At 40.4% G+C, this 24,548-nt stretch overlaps 1 protein-coding gene across 1 annotated transcript in view; it reads left to right on the forward strand.

Annotated features, from left to right (window-relative positions):
* Positions 1–24,548, forward strand: part of Usp8 (ubiquitin specific peptidase 8) — a 51,314-nt gene that overhangs the window by 16,520 nt on the left and 10,246 nt on the right. The window contains exons 4-13 of the mRNA XM_021193228.1: positions 772–857; positions 4,584–4,746; positions 7,326–7,368; positions 9,243–9,387; positions 11,432–11,594; positions 12,685–12,829; positions 13,107–13,327; positions 17,381–17,938; positions 22,068–22,148; positions 22,759–23,021. Coding sequence (XP_021048887.1) covers positions 772–857; positions 4,584–4,746; positions 7,326–7,368; positions 9,243–9,387; positions 11,432–11,594; positions 12,685–12,829; positions 13,107–13,327; positions 17,381–17,938; positions 22,068–22,148; positions 22,759–23,021 — 1,868 coding nt within the window. The remainder of the gene's footprint in view (positions 1–771; positions 858–4,583; positions 4,747–7,325; positions 7,369–9,242; positions 9,388–11,431; positions 11,595–12,684; positions 12,830–13,106; positions 13,328–17,380; positions 17,939–22,067; positions 22,149–22,758; positions 23,022–24,548) is intronic.

Here is a 24,548-nt window from a genome sequence, read left to right on the forward strand (position 1 = left end):
TCAGAAATCCACCTGCCTCTGCCTCCCAAGTGCTGGGATTAAAGGCGTGCGCCACCACCGCCCGGCATGTTTGACCTTTTGAAGTAACTTCATTTAGTTACTTTCTACATCAGACCGTTTTTTGAGTTAGATTATGCTATTTCTTTCTACTATTTGATTTTAGAAATTCATGATTTCCTCAAGTATAAAATGTTTTGTGTGTCAAACATATCTTAACTCTAGTTAGCATGTAACTATTATAGATAGAGGCAAAAATATGTTTAATATAGTAAACATAGCCTCTCACAGAAGAACATGCCTATAATCCCATTACTTGGGAGCTGAAGATGAAGATCCTAGAATCTAAGCCTGCTTGGTTTACACACTGAGCCCCTGTCTCAGCAAATAAATCCCAAACTATTCATCTTTTCATAATTTGCTTTATTCCTTTTGAGACTGGAGAAAAGAAACAGTGTATATATATTTGTAAGAAGAAAATTTTCTTTGTTCTTCCAAACTCTCCTCAGTACTTATTTGTGATCAGTAGTGTTACTTTTAGTGGCATCTCATAAATAAGGTAAATGTATTATTATATAGTGGACTTTGTGCATACTGATGTTATAAAGATACTTTGAGATTTTTGGACAACTATGCATGTATATAGGTTAGACGTTAAAAACAAACACTTCTGCTTCTTTTCTACAGGTACCAAGATTTTAGTGTTTTCTATAACACCAATGCTGCATCTGGGCCTGGTACTAACAGTGTGGGATGGTTTTCATATACTTTCAGGATTATTATCTTTCAATACTTGGACCTGCAAACATCAAAAAAGCTATTGAAGAAGCTGAAAGACTCTCCGAAAGCCTTAAACTAAGGTACTGATGTTACTATAAATTCTGTAAAAGAATGCAAATTAGGAAATGATAATATTATAGGTTTGTTCATTTATATCTAACCATATCTATAATAGCCATTTCCTGCAAACAAGTCATAAAGTTAACGATACTGCCCATATTGATATGTTACTACTAATATTCTTCATGAACATTTTAGGCTATTAAAATGGCACTGATGTTTTACATTAGAACTCACACCCAATTTTTCATGTTACGGTATTTGTAAATTTTTTTGGCATAATAAGAAGGAATTTTAATTCTTCATATATGGCATGTTATATTAGAAACGCTATTTATTGACTTTAATATGAAGTATTTATTCTTAGTTTTAATCTCTCTATAGTTGCAAAAGTCACATATCTTAAAAACAACAATCTGATTTCAGTATTTACCATGACTGCCTTTCCAGTTTATGAAATGATTACAGATAAGGGCTACAGAGATGGCTCAGGAGTTAAGAGCAACTTACTGCTCTTTCAGAGTACTTGAGCGTTTTGTTTGTCCTTTGACACAGTATTGTTTAGAAGTGTGGCATTTAATTTTCATATATGAGATTTTTCTGGGTATCTTACTGATTTCTATTTTAATTTCATCATTGCTACAGATAATTGATCATCAAACAGTCTTTGTTTATGGTTCTACATATACTTTTACCTTGGCCAGTATGCAGTGTGTACTTGAAAAGACAGTGCAGCGACTGAATATACCTCACAATGGAAATGCAATTTCAGCTGGAGTGTGATAGGGTGGGGATGGTTAGGAGGGGTGTTAAGAGTTGACGAACCTTATTTACACTGTAGTACTGTTTGTCATTTATGTCTCTGTGCTTTGTTAAATGCTGTTCAGATCTTAACTATTTTCTGCCCCACCCCCTCAAGGATTTTGAGCCTAGGGCCTGTGCTACACAAATGCTCTAACTTGGAAAGATACACACACACACTAGCCTTGAATTTGCAGCCCTCTTGCCTCACCCTCTCCAATGACTGAGGTTATGGACCTGCATTTCCAGGCCTGGACTAGCTGAGCTTTTCGTTACTGGAGGTGGTGGTGGTTTGTTATGAGATTTTGTTTTGTTTCATGGAGTGTTTATTTTGGCAGTGACGTTGTAACAATTATTATGACAGGGTACTAGAAATCTAAACAAATACTTTATTTCTTTCTGTAATCACATTGAGCTTTTGTGTATTTTGAAGTTGTGTTTTTAGGCATTTATACATCTATGGTTATCATACATTCCTGATGAATTCCATCACTGTTTCTCTTATCTGGAAACAGTCTCTCCTTTGAGGCCGGTTTGCCGCTTTCCTTCATTACTGCCAGCCCGTTCAATTGAATTCTGTCCTACTTTTCCATTTATCCGGACAGTCTGCCTCACTGACATGTTCTCTCTGGTCATGCCTAAACCCGTCGTAGCATATATGCTTTAAGGAAAGCAAGGAGAAGTCCTTTTTTCTCTACCTGCCTTTCCTGTCCTGTTTTCTGGCTTGCTCTGTTGCTACACGATGCAAGTTTCTGCCTGACTCCTTGCTGGGCACTAGAGAATCGCCCTAGCTTTTCTGGTAGTCCACATCTGTGAGGAACAAGTTCTTCACTGTTTTCATTTGCTTGCTTATTTGTTTGGGGTGTGAGCATGTGGTCTTCTGCCACAGTTTGTGGGAGTCATTCTGTCTACAATGTAAAGATCAGGGATCAAACTCAGTTATGAACTGATGCCCTTGTCTTTGTTCCTAAGTAATGTTTTCATAAGATTCATGCTTCTGAGTTGTCAGGGTTTTTGTGGTTGTGTTTGTTTGTTTTGTCTTTTGTCCCCCTTGGTAGCTCTGGCTAGCTTGGAACACTCTGTTTCATTCTCTTACTGGCACTCTGGCTATTCATGTGACAGGCTGAGGCTGTGTCTGTTGCTGTCTAAGTCTCTCTTACTCTTAGTCATAGTTTTTATTGCTCTTTAGGTTCTGAATGTTACCTCCAGTTTTCAGGTTTTTTTCAGAAACATTTTAACTCTAGAATTTCTATTTGGCTATTTTATAGTATCTGCTTTTTTACAGAAGTATTCTTTATGTTTAGTCATTACAAACCATGTTTCACATATCCGTGGGCAGAGTTGGTTAGCTGCTCGTGATTGCTGTTTTGAATCTGTCATTCAGGCATATCTCAGCCAGTTTGCACTGCTTGCCCTTTCTCTCTGGTTATCCCGTTTTCTTGCTATGTTGGTTAGTTTTGGACATGGTGGGTTGTAGAGACTCAGCCTCTTGTTTTATTCCCTTCAAGAGTGTTAGGGTATTTTGTTCTGGAATGGTGGTGAACTTGGCTGGGTCGGATTTTATACACTGTCTTCTTGCCTGTGGTAGTCAGCATCTGGAGTGTCTTAGTTACCTGTTTCCTCAGTGTTTGCCCTGTTCTTACTTAGTTTGGGTGTCGGCTATAGACTTTATGCAAAGAGACTGGAACTTTGGTGTTCTGTATTAGTTTTAGCTGCCTCTTCAGCACACGAAGTCCTGATGTTAGGAATAAAACCATCAAAATTAGAGAGTTTGACAGATGTCCTTCCCCTTCCCAGTCCTTCACCCTGCCTGCTTCTTGTCTCTGTGGCTGGCAGTCCAGAGCTGTGGCTGTCTGGGGAGGCATATGTCCTTCATATTACAAGTATGGACAATAGACAGTATAAGCATGCCAGGGTTTTAGTTCATTCTTTACTAACTGACTAGACTAAATTATTTGTTTCCCTTTTCTCTCTCAGCTCTACATTCTCTCTCCCTTCCCTCACCCCATCTGTGTCTCTGTCTCCATCTCCCCTGATCCTCTTAAGTTCAGAACCAGCAGTCATTACTGTCATCACTAATGACAGGGTGAGCAAGGTCCTAGGATAGCTGCAAACTATAGTCACCATAGCTTGTTTAACGTTTAGCAAAATAGAAGATAATCTCCTCCTCCTCCTCCTCCTCCTCTTCTTCTTCTTCTTCTTCTTCTTCTTCTTCTTCTTTTTTTTGGTTTTTCGAGACAGGGTTTCTCTGTATAGCCTTGGCTGTCCTGGAACTCACTCTGTAGACCAGGCTGGCCTCAAGCTCAGAGATCCACCTGTCTCTGCCTCCCGAGTGCTGGGATTAAAGGCGTGCGCCACGACACCCGGCTAGATAATCACTTCTTGACTTTGATAATAATTCTCCAGTTGATGTAGTTAATACCTTTCTTGAATACTTGTTTTAACATATTGATCTAAATCATCAACACAGTGAGATACTGGGATAAGTCCTCTTCCAGAGTGAATCAAGAGTTTGTTTTAAAAATGAAATTGTAGCAGAATTGATAATTAAATATTTGAAATTAGCTGGGTGGTGGTGGCGCATACCTTTAATCCCAGCACTTGGGAGGCAGAGGCAGGTGGATTTCGAGGCAGGCCTGGTCTACAGAGTGAGTTCCAGGACAGCCAGGACTACACAGAGAAACCCTGTCTCGAAAACCAAAAAAAAAAAAAAAAAAAAAAAATGAAATTAGTGAAAAAGCAAGAACAACATTAATAAAAAGAGCATAACATTATTTTTCAAGGCGTTTGTCCAGTTTAAAGTACACAGACAACCCCTGAAGGCAGATGCGTGTGGTTTGTATGGGAACGCTAGCAGAATTCTTCCAAGCTGGGATGCTAAGTATGAAACATGAACTCCCTTAGCTATACTCTTGTCACGTTAATAGGAGGCTTCTTTCAACTAGATACGAGGAGGCTGAAGTTCGGAAACAACTTGAAGAAAAGGACAGACGGGAGGAAGAGCAGCTGCAGCAACAGAAAAGGCAGGAGATGGGGAGAGAGGACAACGGTGCGGCAGCCAGACGCTCTGTGGAGAATTTACTGGATTCCAAAACCAAAACCCAAAGGGTATTGCAAGTTTATTGTGTAAACGCTGGTCCTGCTTGCCAGGTGACCTACCCGGAGGAGGTGTACTGCCACTGTAAAGTTCTTTGAGGCAACAGGGATAACGTTTCACGTGTTGGTCGGGATTGGAATCAAAGGTCCCAACTGCAGATGGTTGTGGGTTTTCCTGTGAGCTTCCACAGCAGCACTGTCCTGGTCATTGGTTACAAGCTTAGCAGTCACTACAGTGGAAGGAGGGTGGCATGAGAGGAACCATTGGATTGTCACCTGTCTATCTATCTAAGCTGTGGGCCTGTGCGAGTCTTGCTTAACAACTCTTGGACTCAGGTTTGCCAAATGAAGGTCTTAAAACAAGGTCTGAGAAGGACCAGGGCCAGGCATGGTGGTGAGGTGAGTTCCAGGCCAGCCAGGGCCACACAGAGAAACTGCCCGAAAACCAAAAATAAATAAAGAGCGAAGGACTTGGTTTGCTGCTTTATTTGGTCCCAAACAGTTTTGATGACTGGAGTCTAGGCACACACGCCATCCATTCCTTTCTTCCTCTGTTCCAGTTTTCCCTTTGTCTGTCCTGCTCAGCGTTTCAGTCAGTCTTCTTAGCATGTGTACAAGATGGATGTCTTTATCAAAAGCCACAGTGATCCAGTCTCTGCCAGCTGTCACTGTGCCCCTTCTTTACTTCCTCAGAATTACTCTCCCTAAAATGTAAACGGTTCTCAATTGTTGGAGAGGGTTCTCAATAGTTGGAGAGGGTTCTCAATTGTTGGAGAGGGTTCTCAAATCCTTGGGGCCTGTGCTTTGCTCCCTCTGATCCTTTGTGTTTCTCAAGGGTTTGCAGGGTTCCCCTGTTGCTAAGTGTTGATTGCTGGTATTTGGGAGAGGTTTCACTGGGTTAAGCACTCCAAGAGGGTTAAGCATAGAGACAAACCACCAACTTCCTCAACAGGTCAAGTGACTGCCATAAGCAATAACTGGACTTAAAGGGAAATCTTTCATTTTGTTGCTTTTTCTTTTGTTTTTTGAAATAATTTATTTTTATTTTATGGGCATTGGTGTTTTCCCTCCATGTCTGTCTGAGTGAGGGAGTCAGGCCTTGGAGTTACAGACAGTTGTGAGCTGCCATGTGGGTGCTGGGAAGAGTCAGCAGTCAGTGCTCCTAACTGCTGAGTCAGCCCTTAAGCCCCTTGTTGCCTTTTCAGAAGTGGGTAGTCACTTGTTTTCTCTAATTTGAGACAGAGTCTCTTGTAGCCCAGGCTCACTAAGTAGTTAAAGCTGGCCTTGAATTTTTGCTTTTTGCTTTTGCCCCAATTTCTAAGATTATAGGCCCATGTAATCATGCCCAGTTAATGGGGTGCAAAGGCAAGCAAATGTCCAGCTGTGCTGCATCTCCCACCCTGTTACTATGACTTTAACATTTGCCCTACTTGGTCTCCTACACTTACTTTCTCTCTCTCTCTCTCTCTCTCTCTCTCTCTCTCTCTCTCTCTCTCTCTCTCTTTTGGCTTGAGTACTATTTGAGTAGCTGCTCTGCTACTTTACTGCTAACCGCCTTGCTGCACAGTTCACATAACTGTGGTCCTCTCCACCCTGTAAACTTAATAGCAACTCCTTAGTGTCGCTGGGCACTCAGTCTGTATTCAGATTTTGCTGCTGCCTGCATGTGATTGGTTCTCAAGTTGATTTGTTGAAACATGATGCAAAACAATGAACTGTCTTCTGATTGTTATATCTCTTAAGGCGCTAAAATAATTTCCCTTTAAGATTTTATCTTCCTCTGAAACTTCATCATACCATGCATGTGACTGAATAAAGAAAGTGGAGCACACTCCCTCCCCCCAGCCTGTAGGTTTTCCTTCATTTCCTGCAGGGTCAGGGCAGTGCTGTTTCGTTTCATGATGAGAATTCTCTGCGGATGGTACCGTGTTTCATATTGTGTCATGCTAGGAGCCAGGTGATATATATAACTTGTGCAAATGTGCACCTACAAGTGTGTTACTAACTTTGACCCGTAGGTTCAAGCGGGTCCTCAGTTTTCCCATCTGTAAAATGAGCTAGCATCTTATAAGGTTATGTCATGTTGCCTCGGAAAATGTAAACTGTGTAAGCAGTATAAGTAGTATGTTGTTATTACTTGATTTTCCTTTAATTTTATGGTAGAAAACACTGACTAGAATACTAGAATTGCTGTTTCATTTTACGAAGCACTTCCTAATTAAGTACTCAAATTATATCTGGCACTTGCTTAAGAAAATTGGAGACTAATAAACAAAACAAAACAAAACAAAAAAAAACAAAGAGAAGAAAATTGGAGAGTGAACAGCGATTCTGATACACTTGTGGTTATTTTAGCTGATGCCTAGTAAAGCCAGTGTCTAAACTCTTGAGGGCAGAGGGTGTTACCAGGCATGAGTACTTCATGCACTCAGGCAAGTGCTCTACTACTGAGCTCTATCTTTTTTTAAATGTGTATTTTTTTTTATATATAAAATGCTATTACTTGGCACACTACTTAGCTTTCCATTGCAATGGAGTATTAAATTTGAGTCTTTTTTGTGAAGTTGAAACTCTTTTCTTCTGTGAACTAGATTAACGGAGAGAAGAGTGAAGGAGGTGCAGCTGCAGAGAGAGGTATGTGAGAAAGGATGTTCCTCTGAGTCTCTTCATTGGAATAGACTTCAGTTTGATACAGTGAGAGTCTTCCCATACTCTGTAAGTTCTGTATTGATTTACTGAGGGGATAGTTTATGTATTATTTTAGTCTGGCATGATGAAACGTGGCAATGTGCAGTTTACTTATTTTGTTTTCTAGGTACAGTAGTTAACCATAGTGTAGTATTTGAGAGGTGACCACTCAGAAGCTGCTCTTCAATATACTGAGTATGATACTTACCACTCTGCCTCAGTTTCCCCATCTGTAAAGAGGGTTTCTTTTGGCTCATGGTTCCAGGGTACAGTTGATCACAGCAGGGAAGTAAGCCCTGGTAGCAGGAGCTTGAGGCAGCTGGGCAGGCTGCAGTGCAGTCAAGAGGCAGAGGAAGGTGAGTGTTAGCACTCTGTTCACCTCTCCTCTTCACCCAGACAATACGTCAGCCATGGAACCATGCCACCTCAGCCAGCCTGATAGAAATGAGACAGTTCCTCACAGACGTGCCTAGAAGGTATCTCTAAGGTGATTTTAGATACTGTCAAGTTGACAGCATTAACTGTCAAAGGAGTTAGTAAGGAAACAGTTCATAGTGAATTCAGCTGCACATATTAAACTTTGAGAATCCATAGTAAATTTAAGGGTTGTTAGCTGTTATTTGTGACTCTATTTTGTAACAGTTAATTATTTAGTGGATGCCCTTAAGCCCCGAAGAAGAAATCTTAACCTGTAATTTGCATGTATCCATACCTGGTATAGTGAGGATCTAGTGACTAAGTTTATGACCTACCAATAAGTTAGGTAGTTGACTTCATCTACTAGAGAAATTTTTTCTTTTTCAGAAAAACTATAAATTAAACATAATTATATGTAGCACAATTATATTGTGTACTGATCATACAGTAATTTTAAAAATAAACTATGTGTAGTGCAAGGTACTTTCCTCGAAGCTGTTGGTGATCTTAAGATTAGTTTTCATCATCCTTGTAGCTCATCATGCTTAGGTATTATCCTGTACTCCGTGGCTAGAAGGTGTTTTTAGCAAGCAGCGTTCTATATCTAAAGTTTAATGTGATGCTTGTTGATCTTTCATTGCAGGTGGTAAAGCTAAAAAAAAAAAAAATAGCAACATGGTTTTGTTTGTTTTTGCCAAATTGCCTACCCCATTTTAATTAGTAAATAATTGGAAATCTAAACATTCAAACAGTTCTTGTAGCACCTCATCAGAGACCCAAAAAAGAATTAGAAAAAGATAAATTAGAACCTTTTGAGACTCATTTGTTTACCATAGTAACTTATCTATACGAGACTGGCCTTGAATTGTATATGTAGTCGGGTTAACTTTTAATGCAAGTACTCCACCATGTCTAGTTCATGCAGTTGCTGGGGATTGAACCCAGGGCCTTGTGTGTGCTGGAAAAGTATTCCACCAACTGAGCCATATCACCAGCCCTTTTGACTTTATTAATCATGCATTTTGTGTAAGAAATGTTTCTATCTTAATGAGGCCCATATTTAATTTTCTTTCTTTGAGAGAACTAATACCAGATACAGTTGGGACCGTGACATGAAGGTTTTAATTGGGCAAAGGGAGGCACGATGGGATCAGACCCAGAGCTGAAGACTGCTAGGCAGATACTATTCCACTGAGCTATGTGTCTAACCTGTGTATAAACAAGACATGGAACTTGTCTCTTAATAAATGTCAATATATGTGTTCATGTAAAAGATAAAAAATTGACTGTGGGATGATAAGTCTGTGATGTCAAGAATACTTTGCTCTTCCATGTTTGCTAATATGCCAGCACATAGAACTGGGTGTTTCTTGTCATTTACTACTGTGTCTCTCAATTCCAAGGAGCAATCACAGCAAAGGAACTGTATACAATGATGATGGATAAAAACACAAGCTTAATTATAATGGATGCTCGAAAAATACAGGATTATCAGCATTCCTGTATCTTGGATTCTCTCAGTGTTCCTGAAGAAGCTATCAGTCCAGGGTAGGTCATTGTGTGCTTAGATAATAGACAAAATTTGCTATGCTAACAGGCTGGCCTTGAATTTGTAGTGTTCCCACTTGGCCTCCTGGTGTGTAAATGACTGTGTCCTTTCAATCAACCTGTGTTCTGTTGTCTCCATAACTATGTAAGTGCAGTGTGCTTATTACCATTGCTCTGTTCATTTCCTTATATAACAGCAATGTGTTATTTATTTGCCTGTTTTGTTTTTAGACTTGACCTTTATTTATTGGATATGATGGTGTTTTTTCCATTTATACAGGAACATATGAATTTATTAAACTTAGTATAATTAAATTTAATTGGTGATTAAGTTACATTTAAAATTAAGTTATAGAATGGGTAGAACAAATTATGAAGATAATACATAAGAAATTTAAATTTGGGAAACACTTTTTGATTCTATTACCCAACACCTTCACTAAAATTCTAAACGTAAAAGAATTATGTAGGCAAATAAATGCCTCTTAAGAAGCTCACATTTCATTGGCTTCCATTCCATTCCATTGTAGGTCAAGCATCTTGATCTATCTTGATCTATCTCTGTAAGGACAGCTAGATGCTGATAGTTTATACCAGCTCCTCCTTCTCTGCACTTCCCAGTTGATACAGTAGCCAACATTATTACTTAGGAACAGATTTTTTTTTTTTAATTTTATTTTTAGTCCAGAGCCATTTTGCTTTATTTATCGGTAAAAGTTTCACCAGTCCCACTCAGCTTGCCAGTGCTGTCAGTTAAATACTAAATGCCTACTAAATGCTGGGTGGTTTCTAGAACACTGGCTTGTTTTTCCTTTTAATCATCAGAATGGATCTGTGTTATTCAGTCATCCTGTCATCCAGCAAATATTTTCTGAGCAGTAGGCTGGGTTATTGTGGTTCTAAGTGCTGAGGCTAAACCAAGGAAGAGATAAAAGTTGTTGCCTTTGTGAAGCTTTTATTTAAATAGGCAGATAAGGCCAAGAAAAATGATAAAAATTAAAATAAATAGTATTCCTTAAGTTAGTGAGGTATAGTGGGTGGATGTGTATTGGTGTGTGTGTCTGTCTGTCTGTCTGTCTGTCTGTCTTTCTGTCTCGGAGTGGACCCTAAAATTTAGTTTAAGGAAGACTCACAGAAAAGTTGTTAGAAAGTGTTGAATATGTGCACATTCTGAGACCAGGAGTGGGAGCAGACAGAGAAGACAGGGAGAATAGAGGTCCTAAGCAGGAGCACAGTAAAAGGACAACCGCTAGAGAAGAGAAGGTGGGGTAGCAGGCCACGGTAAGGGCCTGACCTTCCATAGAAACAAAAGTATAGCTGAACATGGACGCCTTTGTAGTTGAGAACATGCTGATGACAGGACCTAAGCAAGCACAGACCTGAGCTATGACCACAGGCAGGTTGCCAGACCTTTATATGCCAGGATACTGTAACATGGGGGTAATAGCTCCTGCCTGGTACTGTTGGGAGGAGTCAATAAAGTCGGAAGCATATGCTGTCTGACATGCTTGCTGTTTAGTTATTGTAAGTATAGATAGACATGAGCTTAAATATGACGGGACTCTCCAGTTTAGATTTGACTGAGAAGGGTGTCCAGGTGATTTCCTGTTTTCAGTTTTGCTGTGCCCCACCCCCATCTTTTTTTTTTTTAAAGATTTATTTATCTATTATATGTAAGTACACTGTTGCTTCCAGAAGAGGGAGTCAGATCTTATTAGGGATGGTTGTGAGCCACCATTTGGTTGCTGGGAATTGAGCTTAGGACCTTTGGAAGAGCAGTCAGTGCTCTAAACTTCTGAGCCATCTCTCTAGACCCCATCTTTTTTATTTATTTATTTATTTATTTATTTATTTAAGAAGTTAAAATTGAGTCTGTTTCTTTCCCTCTCTAGTAATTACTAAAAGCACTAACATGCAGTAATAAGGGATAAAATATCTTTGGCTAGTTAATATCTTAATATGGAACTTAACTTGGGAAAGTCTGTCCTGGTATGACACAGAATATGCTCAATTTTGCGTCAATACAAATGCTCATGTATTTCAGAGTCACTGCGAGTTGGATTGAAGCAAACCTCTCAGATGATTCTAAAGACACGTGGAAAAAGAGGGGGAGTGTGGACTATGTGGTCCTTCTCGACTGGTTTAGTTCGGCCAAAGATTTGCTGCTTGGGACCACTCTTCGGAGTCTGAAGGATGCGCTTTTCAAGGTTGGGGGCTTTCCTCATTGCTGTAACTGCTGTTGTCTGATTGGTAGGAGTCTGGTTGTTTTGACTGGTTCTGTTACACTTTTAAACCAACTGTACTCTTACAAAGTTATGTTCAGTAATCATCTTGGAGGTGAATATTTAATATTGAAAGCCATAATGTGTTAGTGAGCCTGGATTCAGTCATAGGGTGACAGCATGGGTGCTTATCTTTGGTGTTTATCCCAGTGTGGTAGGGTTGGAAGTGTTTAACTGATTCATTAAATTTTGAAATATCTGTGCGCAAACACACAAGGGGGGGGGGTGCGGGGAATCATTATAAGCAATACAATGGTTAGTGAAATTCATATAAAAGAAAAAACAAATTAAGAGGTTTTTTTGTTCTTTGTTTTTGTTTTTGTTTTTTGTTTTTTGTTTTTTGTTTTTTGAGACAGGGTTTCTCTGTATAGTCCTGGCTGTCCTGGAACTCACTTTGTAGATCAGGCTGGCCTCGAACTCAAAAATCTACCTGCCTCTGACTCCCAAGTGCTGGGATTAAAGGCGTGTGCCACCACTGCCCCAGCTGAGTTTTGTTATTTTAAGCTGGGTTGGAGTGAAGGGTGGGGCATGCTTTTAATCACAGCACTCCAGTGGGGGGTGGGGGTGGGGGCAGAGGCAGGCTGGCCAGTCTCTGTTTCAGGAGAAGTTGAAACAGTCTCTGTTTCAAGCAAGTTCTAGGATAGCCAGGGCTATTAGACACAGAAGCTTTATCTTGAAAAACCATTATTTTATAGAAACACATTTTGAAAAGTATGTGTATATGCAGGAGGTAGGAATAAACTGCAGAATGTAGAAGTGCTATCAGGTCTAGGCGCTCAGGGTTAGGTAGGCTTTGTTTTGTAATTATTTTATAACTTTTCATCTAAGATCATAGATTGTTTTTTTGGTTCTTAAACTTTATATATCTTCATTTAATATTGTATTTTGAATTTAATTTTTGTTTTCATTTTGCTCAACAGGGAACAGTTCCTTCCACATTTGGGTTGGCTGTGATTTGTGGGTTTGCTGTCAAGAGACTGGTACCATCTTAAAGATATCTGTCCTTATTTTGTAGTGGGAAAGTAAAACTGTCCTGCGCCATGAGCCTTTGGTGTTGGAGGGAGGCTATGAAAACTGGCTCCTTTGCTACCCGCAGTTTACAACAAACGCTAAGGTCACCCCACCCCCTCGGAGCAGAACTGAAGAGGTGTCTGTCTCATGTATGTATGTATGTGGAAATTGTGTTTAAAATTGCTTCAGTACAGACTAAAACACGTATGTGTTCAGGGTAACCTTACTTGTATATGCCTTTGTCCTATGAATGCTAGTTTGTTTTCGGGCAAAACAACAGACTAGGAGTTCATGTTCTTTAAGAAAGTGGTGATTGCCGTTTCACTCTACTCAGTTAGCTATCACACATAGCCTGCATAGCACATAAATACTGTGTATGAAGTTTGTGCTTCTTAAATAAATGTATTGTTCTTTTGGCGATTTTAGTGGATTTTACTTATCCCTCATTGGAAGAACCAGTTCCTTCCAAACTTCCTGCCCAGATGCCACCTCCTATAGAAACAAATGAAAAGGCACCGTTGGTAACTGATCAAGATGAAAAACTGAGACTGTCGACCCAGCCAGCTCTAGCTGGACCTGGTACAGCTCCCAAAGCTGAAGCCTCACCCATAATTCAGCCAGTGCCTGCTACAAAGAGTGTTCCACAGGTATTGTCTTGGCTTTTGTTTGTTTGTTTGTTTTTTTACTAACTTTATTCTTTTGTTTTAATATTATATTGACACATGATACACAGAGTTTTATATATTGTCTATGATACCTTAAGAAATATAACCTCAGAAGGATTTGTGCATCTTGGCACCTTTATTTTTATTTTTTTTTAAGATTTATGTATTTATTTGGGGAGCTGGAGAAATGGTTAAGAGCCCTGACTGCTCTTCCAGAGGTCCTGAGTTCAATTGTCATCAACCATATGGTAGCTTACAGCCATCTGTAATGGGATCTGGTGTATCTGAAGACAGCTACAGTGTACTCGTATACATTAAATAAGTTAATTAATTTTTAAAAAGATTTATTTATTTTATTTTATGTAAATGAGTACTGTCTCTGTCTTCAGACACACCAGAAGAGGGCATCCAATCCCATTACAGATGGTCGTGAGCCACCCTGTGGTTCCTGGGAATTGAACTCAGGACCTCTGGACCAGCAGTCATTACTCTTAACCACTGAATGGTCTCTCTAGCCCCAGGCACCTTTATTTTTTACAAAAACCTTTTATAATAATTATCCCTGTTACCCTGCTATATTAGATTCCTTACAAGACTTCAAAGCCAGCTGGTGGCCATTTCTCATAACCTGTAGCAACAGCTTGTGTTCTGAGGTAGCTGGAAGAGCTCAGCTGGTGATGTTGCTGTGATTTGACTGGCATGGCTGCCCTCAAGTGTCTGCCTCAGATGGCTTCCAGGACTCCATGAGAATGACAAAGTTTGCAAGTGCTCAGTCCCTGTTACACATCTGTGTAACTTGCACACCACTCAGAACTTAAGTCCTCTCTGCATTACTTGTGCTGGTTACAGATGCTGTGTGAGTAGCTACCATGCTGTACTGTTCAGAGTAATGAGAACAGTTCTCTGACATGCTCCGGACAGAAGCAGACTTTTACAGACAAAACAGAACCCTGCATGTGGAATGTGGCCCATCACTGTAGAGAGCGGAGCCCATCACTGTAGAGAGTGGAGCCCATCACTGTGGGGAGTGGTTTGCTGGCTTTTGCTTATCAGGGAGGTGAAATGTCAGTATTCTGGCTTTAAAACAGTTTAGCTCCATTTCATTGGCGTTTGAAATGTTAATGATAGTTAGTTAAAGATATTGAATGATACTCAGATAAAAATTTAGAGGTTCTTATTAGGTTCTCTTTGAAGAAACAAATAAAACTTACCTATATATTATTCATTATGGATTTGTAGCATTCATTTTCCCTTCAGTATTAACATTTGAAGTGGATGATGCTGATTTCTTTAGAGCTGTTGAAAGTCAGTATCTTCATCATTTTTAAGGTTATCTAACATTTTAGATTAAATATTAAATTGAATAAACAAGTTTCCTTAAAATATAAGACATTATAAAGAGAAGGTATATTATTGTACATATCTTGTATATCCAAGTTGACTGAAAAATATACAGTTTGTCCAGTGTATTTTGAGGTCCTTTGCACTCAACAATCTAAGAAGCAATTGAGGAAAAATCTATATGAAATGAAGGTTTGTAAATGTGGGTAGGATGGATTCTCTGCAGTAACTGAGAGAGACCTGGTGTAGAGCCCAGTCACAGAATAGTTCACCATTGCTCTATAGCCCTTGGGGAGCAGAGCAGGAGAACTGAGTTTCTTTTCTATAGAGAAGCAGCTTTCTGGGCTCTGAGGTCTTAGTGGGTTTACAGATGCAGAGATGGGTGGGAAAGTGAGTGACTGGGGGCAGACAGCTCTTGACCTGCGTAGTTGAGGGTCCATTCTGAGGAGAGCACCATGACAGCACACGAGCCCAGAAAAACAGCCAGTGACAGAGACTGATCTAATCTGAACTTTGTTCTACAGGTATGAGGGACTGAAGAAGGAATTGTAAGGTTAAGATAGTAAAGTGTAGTGCTTCTCAGCCTGGGGAAGGGTGAGTGCACCAGCAGCTAGGGATAGAAACTTTGGTTTTAGGTCTGGCTCCAATTTTTAGTGTTGACTTCATCTCCACAGTAGTTCATCTGACTTCATTCTCAACTGTAGAAAAGAATAGATGATTTTGTTTATTTGGGGAATTTGTTTGCTTATTTGAAAAGGTAAAAAGGCAAAAAATAAAAGTGAAAAGGAATTGGGATTTGTTTTTCCCACTGACTTTGTTCTAATGGGAACTTAAAATGCATTTTATAAGCATGATGCATGGGTCATTAGTAGGAAACTCTCAGTTAAGTTCTCCTTGCTGTTTCAACACACAGTATTTCCAAGAAATGTTAGGGTTACTTCTCACAATGTTGTTAGAGCAGCTAAAGCACCTCTTAGTGCTCACGTTCTAGAACATGGCAGCTTCTACCTCGGCTGTGGTGCTGGCAGATGGCCCAGCAGTCAAGAGTTTGTTGTGCAAGTGTGAGGGTCTGAGTTGAGGGCCTCAGCAACCTCATGAGAGCCAGGTGCAGATCCCACTCCTGTAATCCTAGACCTGCGGAGGCCAGAGTAAGGGAATCTTGGGCCTGCTGGCTAGCCGTCTACTTGATCAGTGAGCTCCAGGCTCAGTGAAAGACCCTGTCTCAAAACATAAGATGGAGGGCCAACAAGATGGCTCAGTCGTTAAAGATGGCTTGAGTTTGAACCCTAGGACCTATGTGGTAGAAGGGGAACCAACTCCTGCAGGCTGTCTTCTGACTCTCCCTACCAAATAAGTAAAGTTAATACTAGCTTTAAAAATATATAATAGTAAGGTATAAGAATAAAGAAGTGGGGCTGGTGAGATGGTTTAGTGGGTACAGGCATTTATGCACAGGCCTAATGACCTGAGGTCAGCTTCAGTCCCTGAATCCTGCAACATGGCAGGAAAAGACCAACTTCCAGGTGTTGCCTTTGACCTCCACACTTGACTCTGCATTCACATCACATGCAGTGTGCACACACAGAATAATAAATAGCTGTGTTGGAGCTGGAGAGATGGCTTAGCAGTTAAGAGTACTGGCTGCTCTCCCAGAGGGTTTGGGTTCAGTTCCCACACCGACACGGCAGCTCACAACTGTCTGTAATTCCAGTCCCAGGGGCCTGACATACTCACATGGACGTACAGGCAAAACACCAATACACATGAAAATAATTATTAAAAATAGATACAGGAAGAAAAATGTTTAGGTATTAAAGAATGAATAGTAGGCTGTGATAAAGTTTATTTAATTCATTTATTCATTTTGTATGTAGGTATATGTACTTAAGTATATGTAAGTGTACTACAACTTAAATATGAATAGCAATGTAAAATAGAATTTTATTAAACAAAAGAGAAATACGGTCAGATTTGTTTTACAATGATTACTTGGGTGAGTGAATGGCTGGGCAGATAAAGGCTCTTGCCAAATAAACCTGGTGGCTTGAATTCAATTCCTAGAAGGTGTTCCATAAAGGTGGGAGAAAAGAACCAACTCTACAAAATTGTCCTTTAACTTTCACACTTATGCTGGGCACATGAGATGTGTAACTGGAAATGGAACAAAAGAGGTGAGTGGGCAGTGAGAGGCTTTTCTGAAGTTTGGGAAGAGAGGATGATGTTAGGCAGTAGGCTTCCTGGTAGTCTCAGAGATGGAGGTAAAGCTGAATGGAATTTCACCAGGCAGTAGAAAGCTGTGGGAAGAACATGGCCTACAGCTGCCAGGTGACTGGTGTCATGTATACAGCTGTGTGGAGAGTGAAGGGAAACTATTTGTGGGTATCATATATTCAATTTTGGCCATGCTGGGTGTAAGGTATTATGGAGCACTTATGTGGAGATGGGGAGGGGGTAGCTGGGTGTGTTGCTATGGAGCTTCAGACTCCTCTGTCAAGTCTTGGTTCTGAGGTCAGTCATCAAGACATGTAACTCTTCTGAGCCCAGAATATGTGATCGCTAACTGAAGCTGAAGCAATACTCCTAAATTTTGCTGAAGCAAGAGGATTGTAGGTTTGGGGCCAACTTAACCAACATGTAAAAACTTGTCTCAAAAGCAGCACTAAAAGCACATTTGTTCTATTTGTGTTTCTCTAGGTTGATCGTACAAAAAAACCGTCAGTCAAGTTGCCTGAAGATCATAGAATAAAATCTGAAAATACAGATCAGAGTGGAAGAGTTCTTTCTGATCGATCCACCAAGCCAGTATTTCCCTCTCCGACCACCATGTTAACAGATGAAGAAAAGGCTCGTATTCATCAAGAAACTGCCCTTCTTATGGAAAAGAATAAACAGGAGAAGGAACTTTGGGACAGGCAGCAGAAAGAACAGAAAGAGAAGCTGAGAAGGGAGGAGCAAGAGCACAAAGCTGGAAAGCCACAGGATGCAGAAGAAGGTGGCTCCACTGAGAGTCAGCACAAAGCGAAGGATGGACAAGAGAAGAGAGACGGCAAGCAGACCAAGATGGAAGGCAGAGAGCGTTCAGCAGACGGGGCCCCGGAAGCCACAGGAACACAAAGACAAAGTAAGAGTGAGCACGAAGCTTCCGATGCTAAGGTACCCGTGGAAGGTAAAAGGTGTCCCACGTCAGAGGCGCAGAAGAGGCCAGCAGATGTGTCCCCTGCATCTGTGTCAGGAGAGCTGAATGCAGGCAAGGTAGGTAAAACAAACAGTAAATGTGTATAAGATGGTGACACAGTGGCCTTCCACAGACAGGATAGGCATTCTGGATAATGCTCTCAGGGTGAGAGACTGTCCTCATCCATTGGTATTGGCTTCTCTGCTTTCCTTTGAGGCCTGTGATGATGTACATTGAATGATTGGTTGGCCATGGAATCTTTTGTTTATAAAATGTCATACATCTTATAATTATTGTTAGAAATAGTCATATTCATTTCTGTGCTTGGTGTGTGACCATCAAAAGATGAGGATAAAATACAATCTCATAATGGAGAAGTAAGGCCCAGTAGATGGATGTCATTTTGTGCAGTCAGTAACATCGATGACCTGACATTTATTTTACATTTATTTTACATATAATGATATTTTTGATCAGTCTGTATGATTTTGTTTCTGTCAATACACTTTAAACAGTGTTACTTTTTTCTGTTCTTAACTACATACTCAAAAGTTGATTGCCTTAATTTTGGAAGATATGTTCTTGGAATGATATACTTTTGTTTTCTTTGTGCAGCTAACAGTGTCCTTTCCTTTTGATTACTGTGTAACAGCAGGAACACTAACAGCTTACTTTTACTTACATACAAGTAAATAGAAAACAGTTTTGGTAGTGCAGAAATGAATGCTGGAAAGCAAAATGCTATCTTACAAAATGCCAGGTTTTATACCTTTCAAACAGTACTTTAGTCACATTTTCCAGATTCACAGACCATATTAATACAATGCTTAGGGACCACGGGCTAACCGCACTACAGTAGCCAGGTGTACTGCACATACCTATAGGTCAGCTCACTCGGTGTCACGTGACCCCATGCCTTTATAAGCCCATGACTTCAACTCTGAGGAAAGCTCAACAGAATACAACCCCTGTGTGAGAATTTTTCTAAACACCTACAATTAGAGAGATGAAGTTTTTACTCAAGATACAGTTTAAATACTTCAAAACATCCAAGGCATGTCAAGTATTTGCCAACATTTTTTATGTATAGAGGTAGCCCCATAAGGTAGTGAGTGAGTTTACAGGCAAAACTGAGCTTAGAGGCTGTTGCTTGCCTAGAATTCCATAGGGAGTGAAATTGGAAGAAAGCCTCTTTCCCCTTCCTGTACTGGAGACGTCTTAAGAACTTAATACTTTCATGTATGTAGAGTCATTTGAGGTGCTGTAAATACCCCTAGAAACCTAAGTGGCCTTCAGATTATGACATAGGTGGGGAGAGAACACATGCAAACAGTGTAAAAAAAGGTTTTAGTTAATAAATAGACTTTGCATTTTGAATATAATCTGTGTAAAATTCTGTATTTCCAGCATTCTCTTGCTTATGTTTAAAGTATATTAGAGGACAGCCCTTTTCAAGTTAATGAATACCATATAAGATATAAGCAGTAGACTCTGTGATAGCCTGGTATATATACACTATAACAACATAATAATTAACATTTTATACAGCATTGTAAACCAGTGCTTCACGTTCTCTTGAGTTTTCCTCACTAATTGATTTTTCTCTTTAGTGGTATGAAATCCCAAATGAACTCAGTTTTAAACTTGACAGTAGAATACACCTTCCAGAGAGACTTCAGTTTTCTTTTTGTTTTTCTTTTCAATCTGATAGATTTAATAATTTAATTTATGTATAATTTGCATATCATAAAATTTACCTGTTTGTAACATACATTTAGTCAGTGACAAGAATTTATAGACTAGGGGGGAGGGTATAGGGGACTTTCGGGATAGCATTTGAAATGTAAATGAAGAAAATATCTAATAAAAAATTTAAAAATAAATAAATAAAACATTTAAATTTTAACCTATTTTAAAAAAAAAAGAATTTACAGACTATCAGGGAATGGTGGTTCATGCCTTTACTCCTAGCACTGGGGAGGTGGAGGTGGAGAGGTGGAGAGGTGGAGGTGGAGGCAGGCAATCTCTTGTGAGTTTGAGGCCAGGCTGGTCTACATAGAGAGCTCCAGGACAGCAATGGCCACATAGACCCCGTATTTAATATATATATATATATCACATACACAAGAAAAAATTAACATAGTACATGAAATTGTTGTAGTCCTGTCCTATACCCATCCTAAAGCCTCAGGCCTGAACCTGCTGTCTCCATCGACTGTCTTTTTTCAGACAGTCTTTAGCAGATGACTTCTTTCATCTGGCACAGTGGTTCTCAACCTTCTTGACCCTTTAATACAGTTCATCATATTGTGGTGACCCCCAATGATCAGATTGTTTCATTAGTACTTAGTGTAATTTGCTACTGTCATGAATCATAAGGCAAATCTCTAATGTACAGGATATTTGATATTCAGCCCCCAGAGGGGTTGGGACCCACAGATTGAGAACTACTGGTCTAGTTTTTTTTTTTGTTGTTGTTTGTTTTTTAATATGTAGTATATTTTGCCTGAATGTATATCAGTGCCCCTAAGGAGGGCAGAAGAGCACATCCCTTGGGAATCAAGCCCATGTCCTCTAGAAGAGCAGCCAGTGCTCTTATCCACTAAGCCGTGTCTCCAGCCCCTTACCTAGCATAGTTGTCTGTATTTATTTCAGAGCATGTATTGGTAGCTTGTTTCTTTATGTAGTTAAGTGTTATAGTCTCTGCACATACGCACGTGTCAATTTGGATTACTTAGACATTGCATTTCTTCTTGGGAATTATTTTGACTACTGCTACTGTGGACATTTATGTCTTTACTTTTGAGTGGGTACTTAGGACTGGAATTCTTTTCAACCCATTTTGTTAAAAAACTTAAAAACTGAAAAACAAAAACCAAAACAACTTTGAAAGAGCCTGGCATGGTGGCACACGCCTTTAATCCCAGCACTCAGAAGGCAGAGGCAGGCGGATCTCTGTGAGTTTNAGACCAGCCTGGTCTACAGAGCAAATTGTAGGATAGCCAGAGCTACCCTCTTCAAAAACAAATGAACGAAAAAAACAGAACAACAATAACAAAGAAAGAAACTTTAAAACAAAAAAACAAACAACAAAAACACTTCCCAAAACATTTCCCAGTGCAGCTGCCCACTTTACACCTGTCAGCATGTATCTGCATCCCAGCCCAAACGTTACACTGATGTACACTTCCCCAATGACATTGACATCTCCTATGTTTATCTTTGCTTTGTTTTCTGAGATGGTCTCATGGAGCCCAGACTAACCTTGAATTCATGACCTTTTCGCCTCTACACTACAAAAGCTGAGGTTATAGGCAGTCACTGTCACACCCATCTTACCTGTCTTTGACAAAATCGTAGCCAACTTAATGACTGGCAGTTTTGACTGAGCTGTATGAATTTATAATATTCTGGCTAAGTCCCCTATTTAAAGTAAGATTTATAAGTATTTTCTCCACGATGAGAAGTGTCTTTCCTTTACTTACGGAAGTGTTACAAACAAAATCCTCTATAAAGCTAGAAGCCTCTGTAGTCGGTGTAGAGACTGATGCTTCAACATGCTGCCCTGCATTTACACAGAGAACACTACGTGATCTTTGTAAGTGGATACAGAAGCAGCTGTGGTAGGAGGGCTAGGTGGCTTAGACTAGGTCAGGAGATAATCACCTGACAGGCCTATGTGGCTCCTTCTCTCACCAACCACTATGGCGAACCTCTGCCACTCTCCACCAGGCCTCTGTGCACTCATCTCCAGTGTTGCAAACACAGTCATTGTGGAAGTAACCGCGTTGTCAAAGTTTTAGGAATTGCTGTTGAAGGCAGAGAAGAGTCACACAGCTCTCAGTGAAATTCTCCAAAGAGTGTAACCTTTTCGTGTCTCCAGACTCTGTGCAGCGTGATAATTAACTAAGAATAATTACCTTTTTTTCTCCCAGCTAGCAGCTTCAGTCATAGTTTCTGCTTCCCAGTGACCTGTAGGCTTCCTTTGGAAAGTTCTAGAAATGTTATTACATTTCCTCCTTTATTTCACATTCCTCTAACCCTTGATATAGTAAACTTTGAGAAACAGAAAACTACCTTCATCTTTGATGCTGCCTTTAAAAATATGAAGGGTGGTCAAGAAACTTTTCTTTTTCTGTGTAAGTACTTTAAGCTCATGAATGGAAGTTTTTAACTGGAAAATCAGATTATTGTTTTTTAAACTAGGCTCAGCGAGAACCTTTGACGAGAGCACGAAGTGAAGAAATGGGGAGAATTGTGCCAGGACTGCCTTTGGGCTGGGCCAAGGTAAACACCAGGGTTCTACATTAAATGTATGCTACTGTGTTTTGGTTTTTGGTTTGGTTTGGTTTGGTTTGGTTTTTCAAGACAGGGTTTCTCTGTATAGCCCTGGCTGTCCTGGAACTCACTCTGTAGACCAGGCTGGCCTCGAACTCAGAAATCCGCCTGCCTCTGTCTCCCGAGTGCTGGGTTTAAAGGTGTGCGCCATCACTGCCCGGCGCTACTGTGTTTTAAAAAGGCGTCTTCTTGTTGCCCATCCACTTTGTTATGGAGAACGTAAACTCTCCCCCTGATTGCTACAGAGCGAGACCCCTGGTACTCAGCCTCAGGCTGACTAGCGTAGGAGTGCTCTGGCAATACAATTTTGAAATTGCATATTCCATTAAGGCAAGCCTAAATTTCTTTGAAAGTTTGCAAAATGATTATTAATTTATTTAAGTTATTTTAGGGCCTGTAGAATATAAAGTTTGTGCTTGGCAAATTCAAGGCCCTCGCTTTAATTCTTTAGCACACATGTGTTTTAACCCGGACGTAAATACTGTGGTGGGGATGGCACTTCTGTCACTTCTGTGCTTGTATGATTTTCTTACCTTGTTGTTTATTCTTCTTTTCCAAGTTTCTTGATCCAATCACCGGGACCTTCCGTTACTACCATTCCCCCACAAACACGGTTCATATGTATCCACCTGAAATGGCTCCTTCCTCTGCACCTCCTTCCACCCCTCCCACTCACAAAGTCAAGCCCCAGATCCCTGCTGAGCGGGACAGAGAGCCATCCAAACTGAAGCGATCCTACTCCTCGCCAGACATCACTCAGGCCCTGCAGGAGGAGGAGAAGAGGAAGCCGGCGGTGACCCCGATGGTCAACCGGGAGAACAAGTAAGTGCTTCCAGTTCTAGAACTGAAGCAGCACCTTCAACCTGAGTGTCACCTCATAAAGGTATAGCCTTGAAGGGTGCGTGAGAGTTGAATCAGTGTATTCAGTAGTGATAGAGATAGGCCAGTGTTGCATACATTGTTACAGCACTTACCATGCCCAAGGCCCCACTCACCTTTCATAGATCCTAATTTGTTTTGTAATTTTTAATTTTACTAAGGAAAGAAAGTGCGTGTGTGCGTGTGTGTGTGTGTGTGTGTGTGTGTGTGTGTACTTGCACATTATAGTACTCTCATCTACTATGTGGGTCCTGAGGATTGGACTCAGGTATCAGGTTTGGGAGAGACTGCCTTTATTTACTGAGCTTTCTGACCACCCAAGATGACAGTTTATAAAATGGCTGAGTTGGCAGTGTTACCATACTCAGTTTCTAGCCTTTGTCTCTCTCACCCAGTCATACAGGAGCATAGTCTCCTGTCTATAAAAAGGTAGGCACCATATATCTCCTTTCCTCTCCCTATCTGTCTGTCAGGTGATCAGTGGGTTCAAGTTTCCCAAAGTAGCACATCGTTTTCTTGTATTTCTGCCCCTAACTGACATAGGAATTGGGCACTTTTGGGACGTGGGGTGGAAATGCAACTGACCTTTCAAGTCCATGGCTTCTGGGCTGGGTTATAACTCGGCAGAATGCTTGCTTAACATGCCCAAAGTGTGTGTGTGTGATCCCAACACCGCATATAAACCCGTAATGGTGAGGAACACCTGTAAGCACCACTCGGGAAATGGAGTCAGAAGGGTTAGAAGTTCAATGTTACCCTCAGCCAGCCTGGGCCTGCATGAGATCCTGCCTCGAAAAACAAGAGCAAAAGCATGTTGAATGGTTTCTGTATCTAGGACTTAACCAGTAAAAGATCAAAAATATTGGGGTGGGAGGAATGATAGAAGTACTGAACACAAATAGGTGTCTGTCCTTGCCATTGTTTTTAACCCAGCACAATAGCTATTTACATTGTATCGGGTATTAATGAATAATCAGAAGTGGTTTAAAGGAAACAGGAAGGGGTGCACAAATTAATGCAGACACCATAGCATTTTATCTTGGGCACAGAGTATCCTTACCATTAGCAGGGGTCTTGGATAGTGAAGTTTAGAGTATATATAAATGTGATAGGTTTTCTTCATGTATTATATATTTGTTAATTACTAAAGATTTTTATCTTTTCTGACACATCCCAAGGAAGTCCTTCCTGAGAACTCACCAGGGAGAGACATATTTGAGAGAGATTTTGGAATTAATAATATTCAAGTATTACTTTACTACAGTTCATTAGTTCAACAGTGTTTTGAAGCTATCTCATAAATAGCACCTGTATCTTTTATAATAAAGAGTACATGAACAGAGAAAGAGCATGTAGAGAAAACTGGGATGGTTCGCTGCTTCCCATCCTCCCCTTCATAGGTAGGGATCAGGAAGATGAGGGAGTGTCCACCAGTCAGGGCACCTTTAGCCAGAAGTGCCCAGCAGACAC

Source organism: Mus pahari, chromosome 3 (genome assembly GCF_900095145.1).
Source record: "Mus pahari chromosome 3, PAHARI_EIJ_v1.1, whole genome shotgun sequence".
NCBI classification, from domain to species: Eukaryota; Metazoa; Chordata; class Mammalia; order Rodentia; family Muridae; genus Mus; species Mus pahari.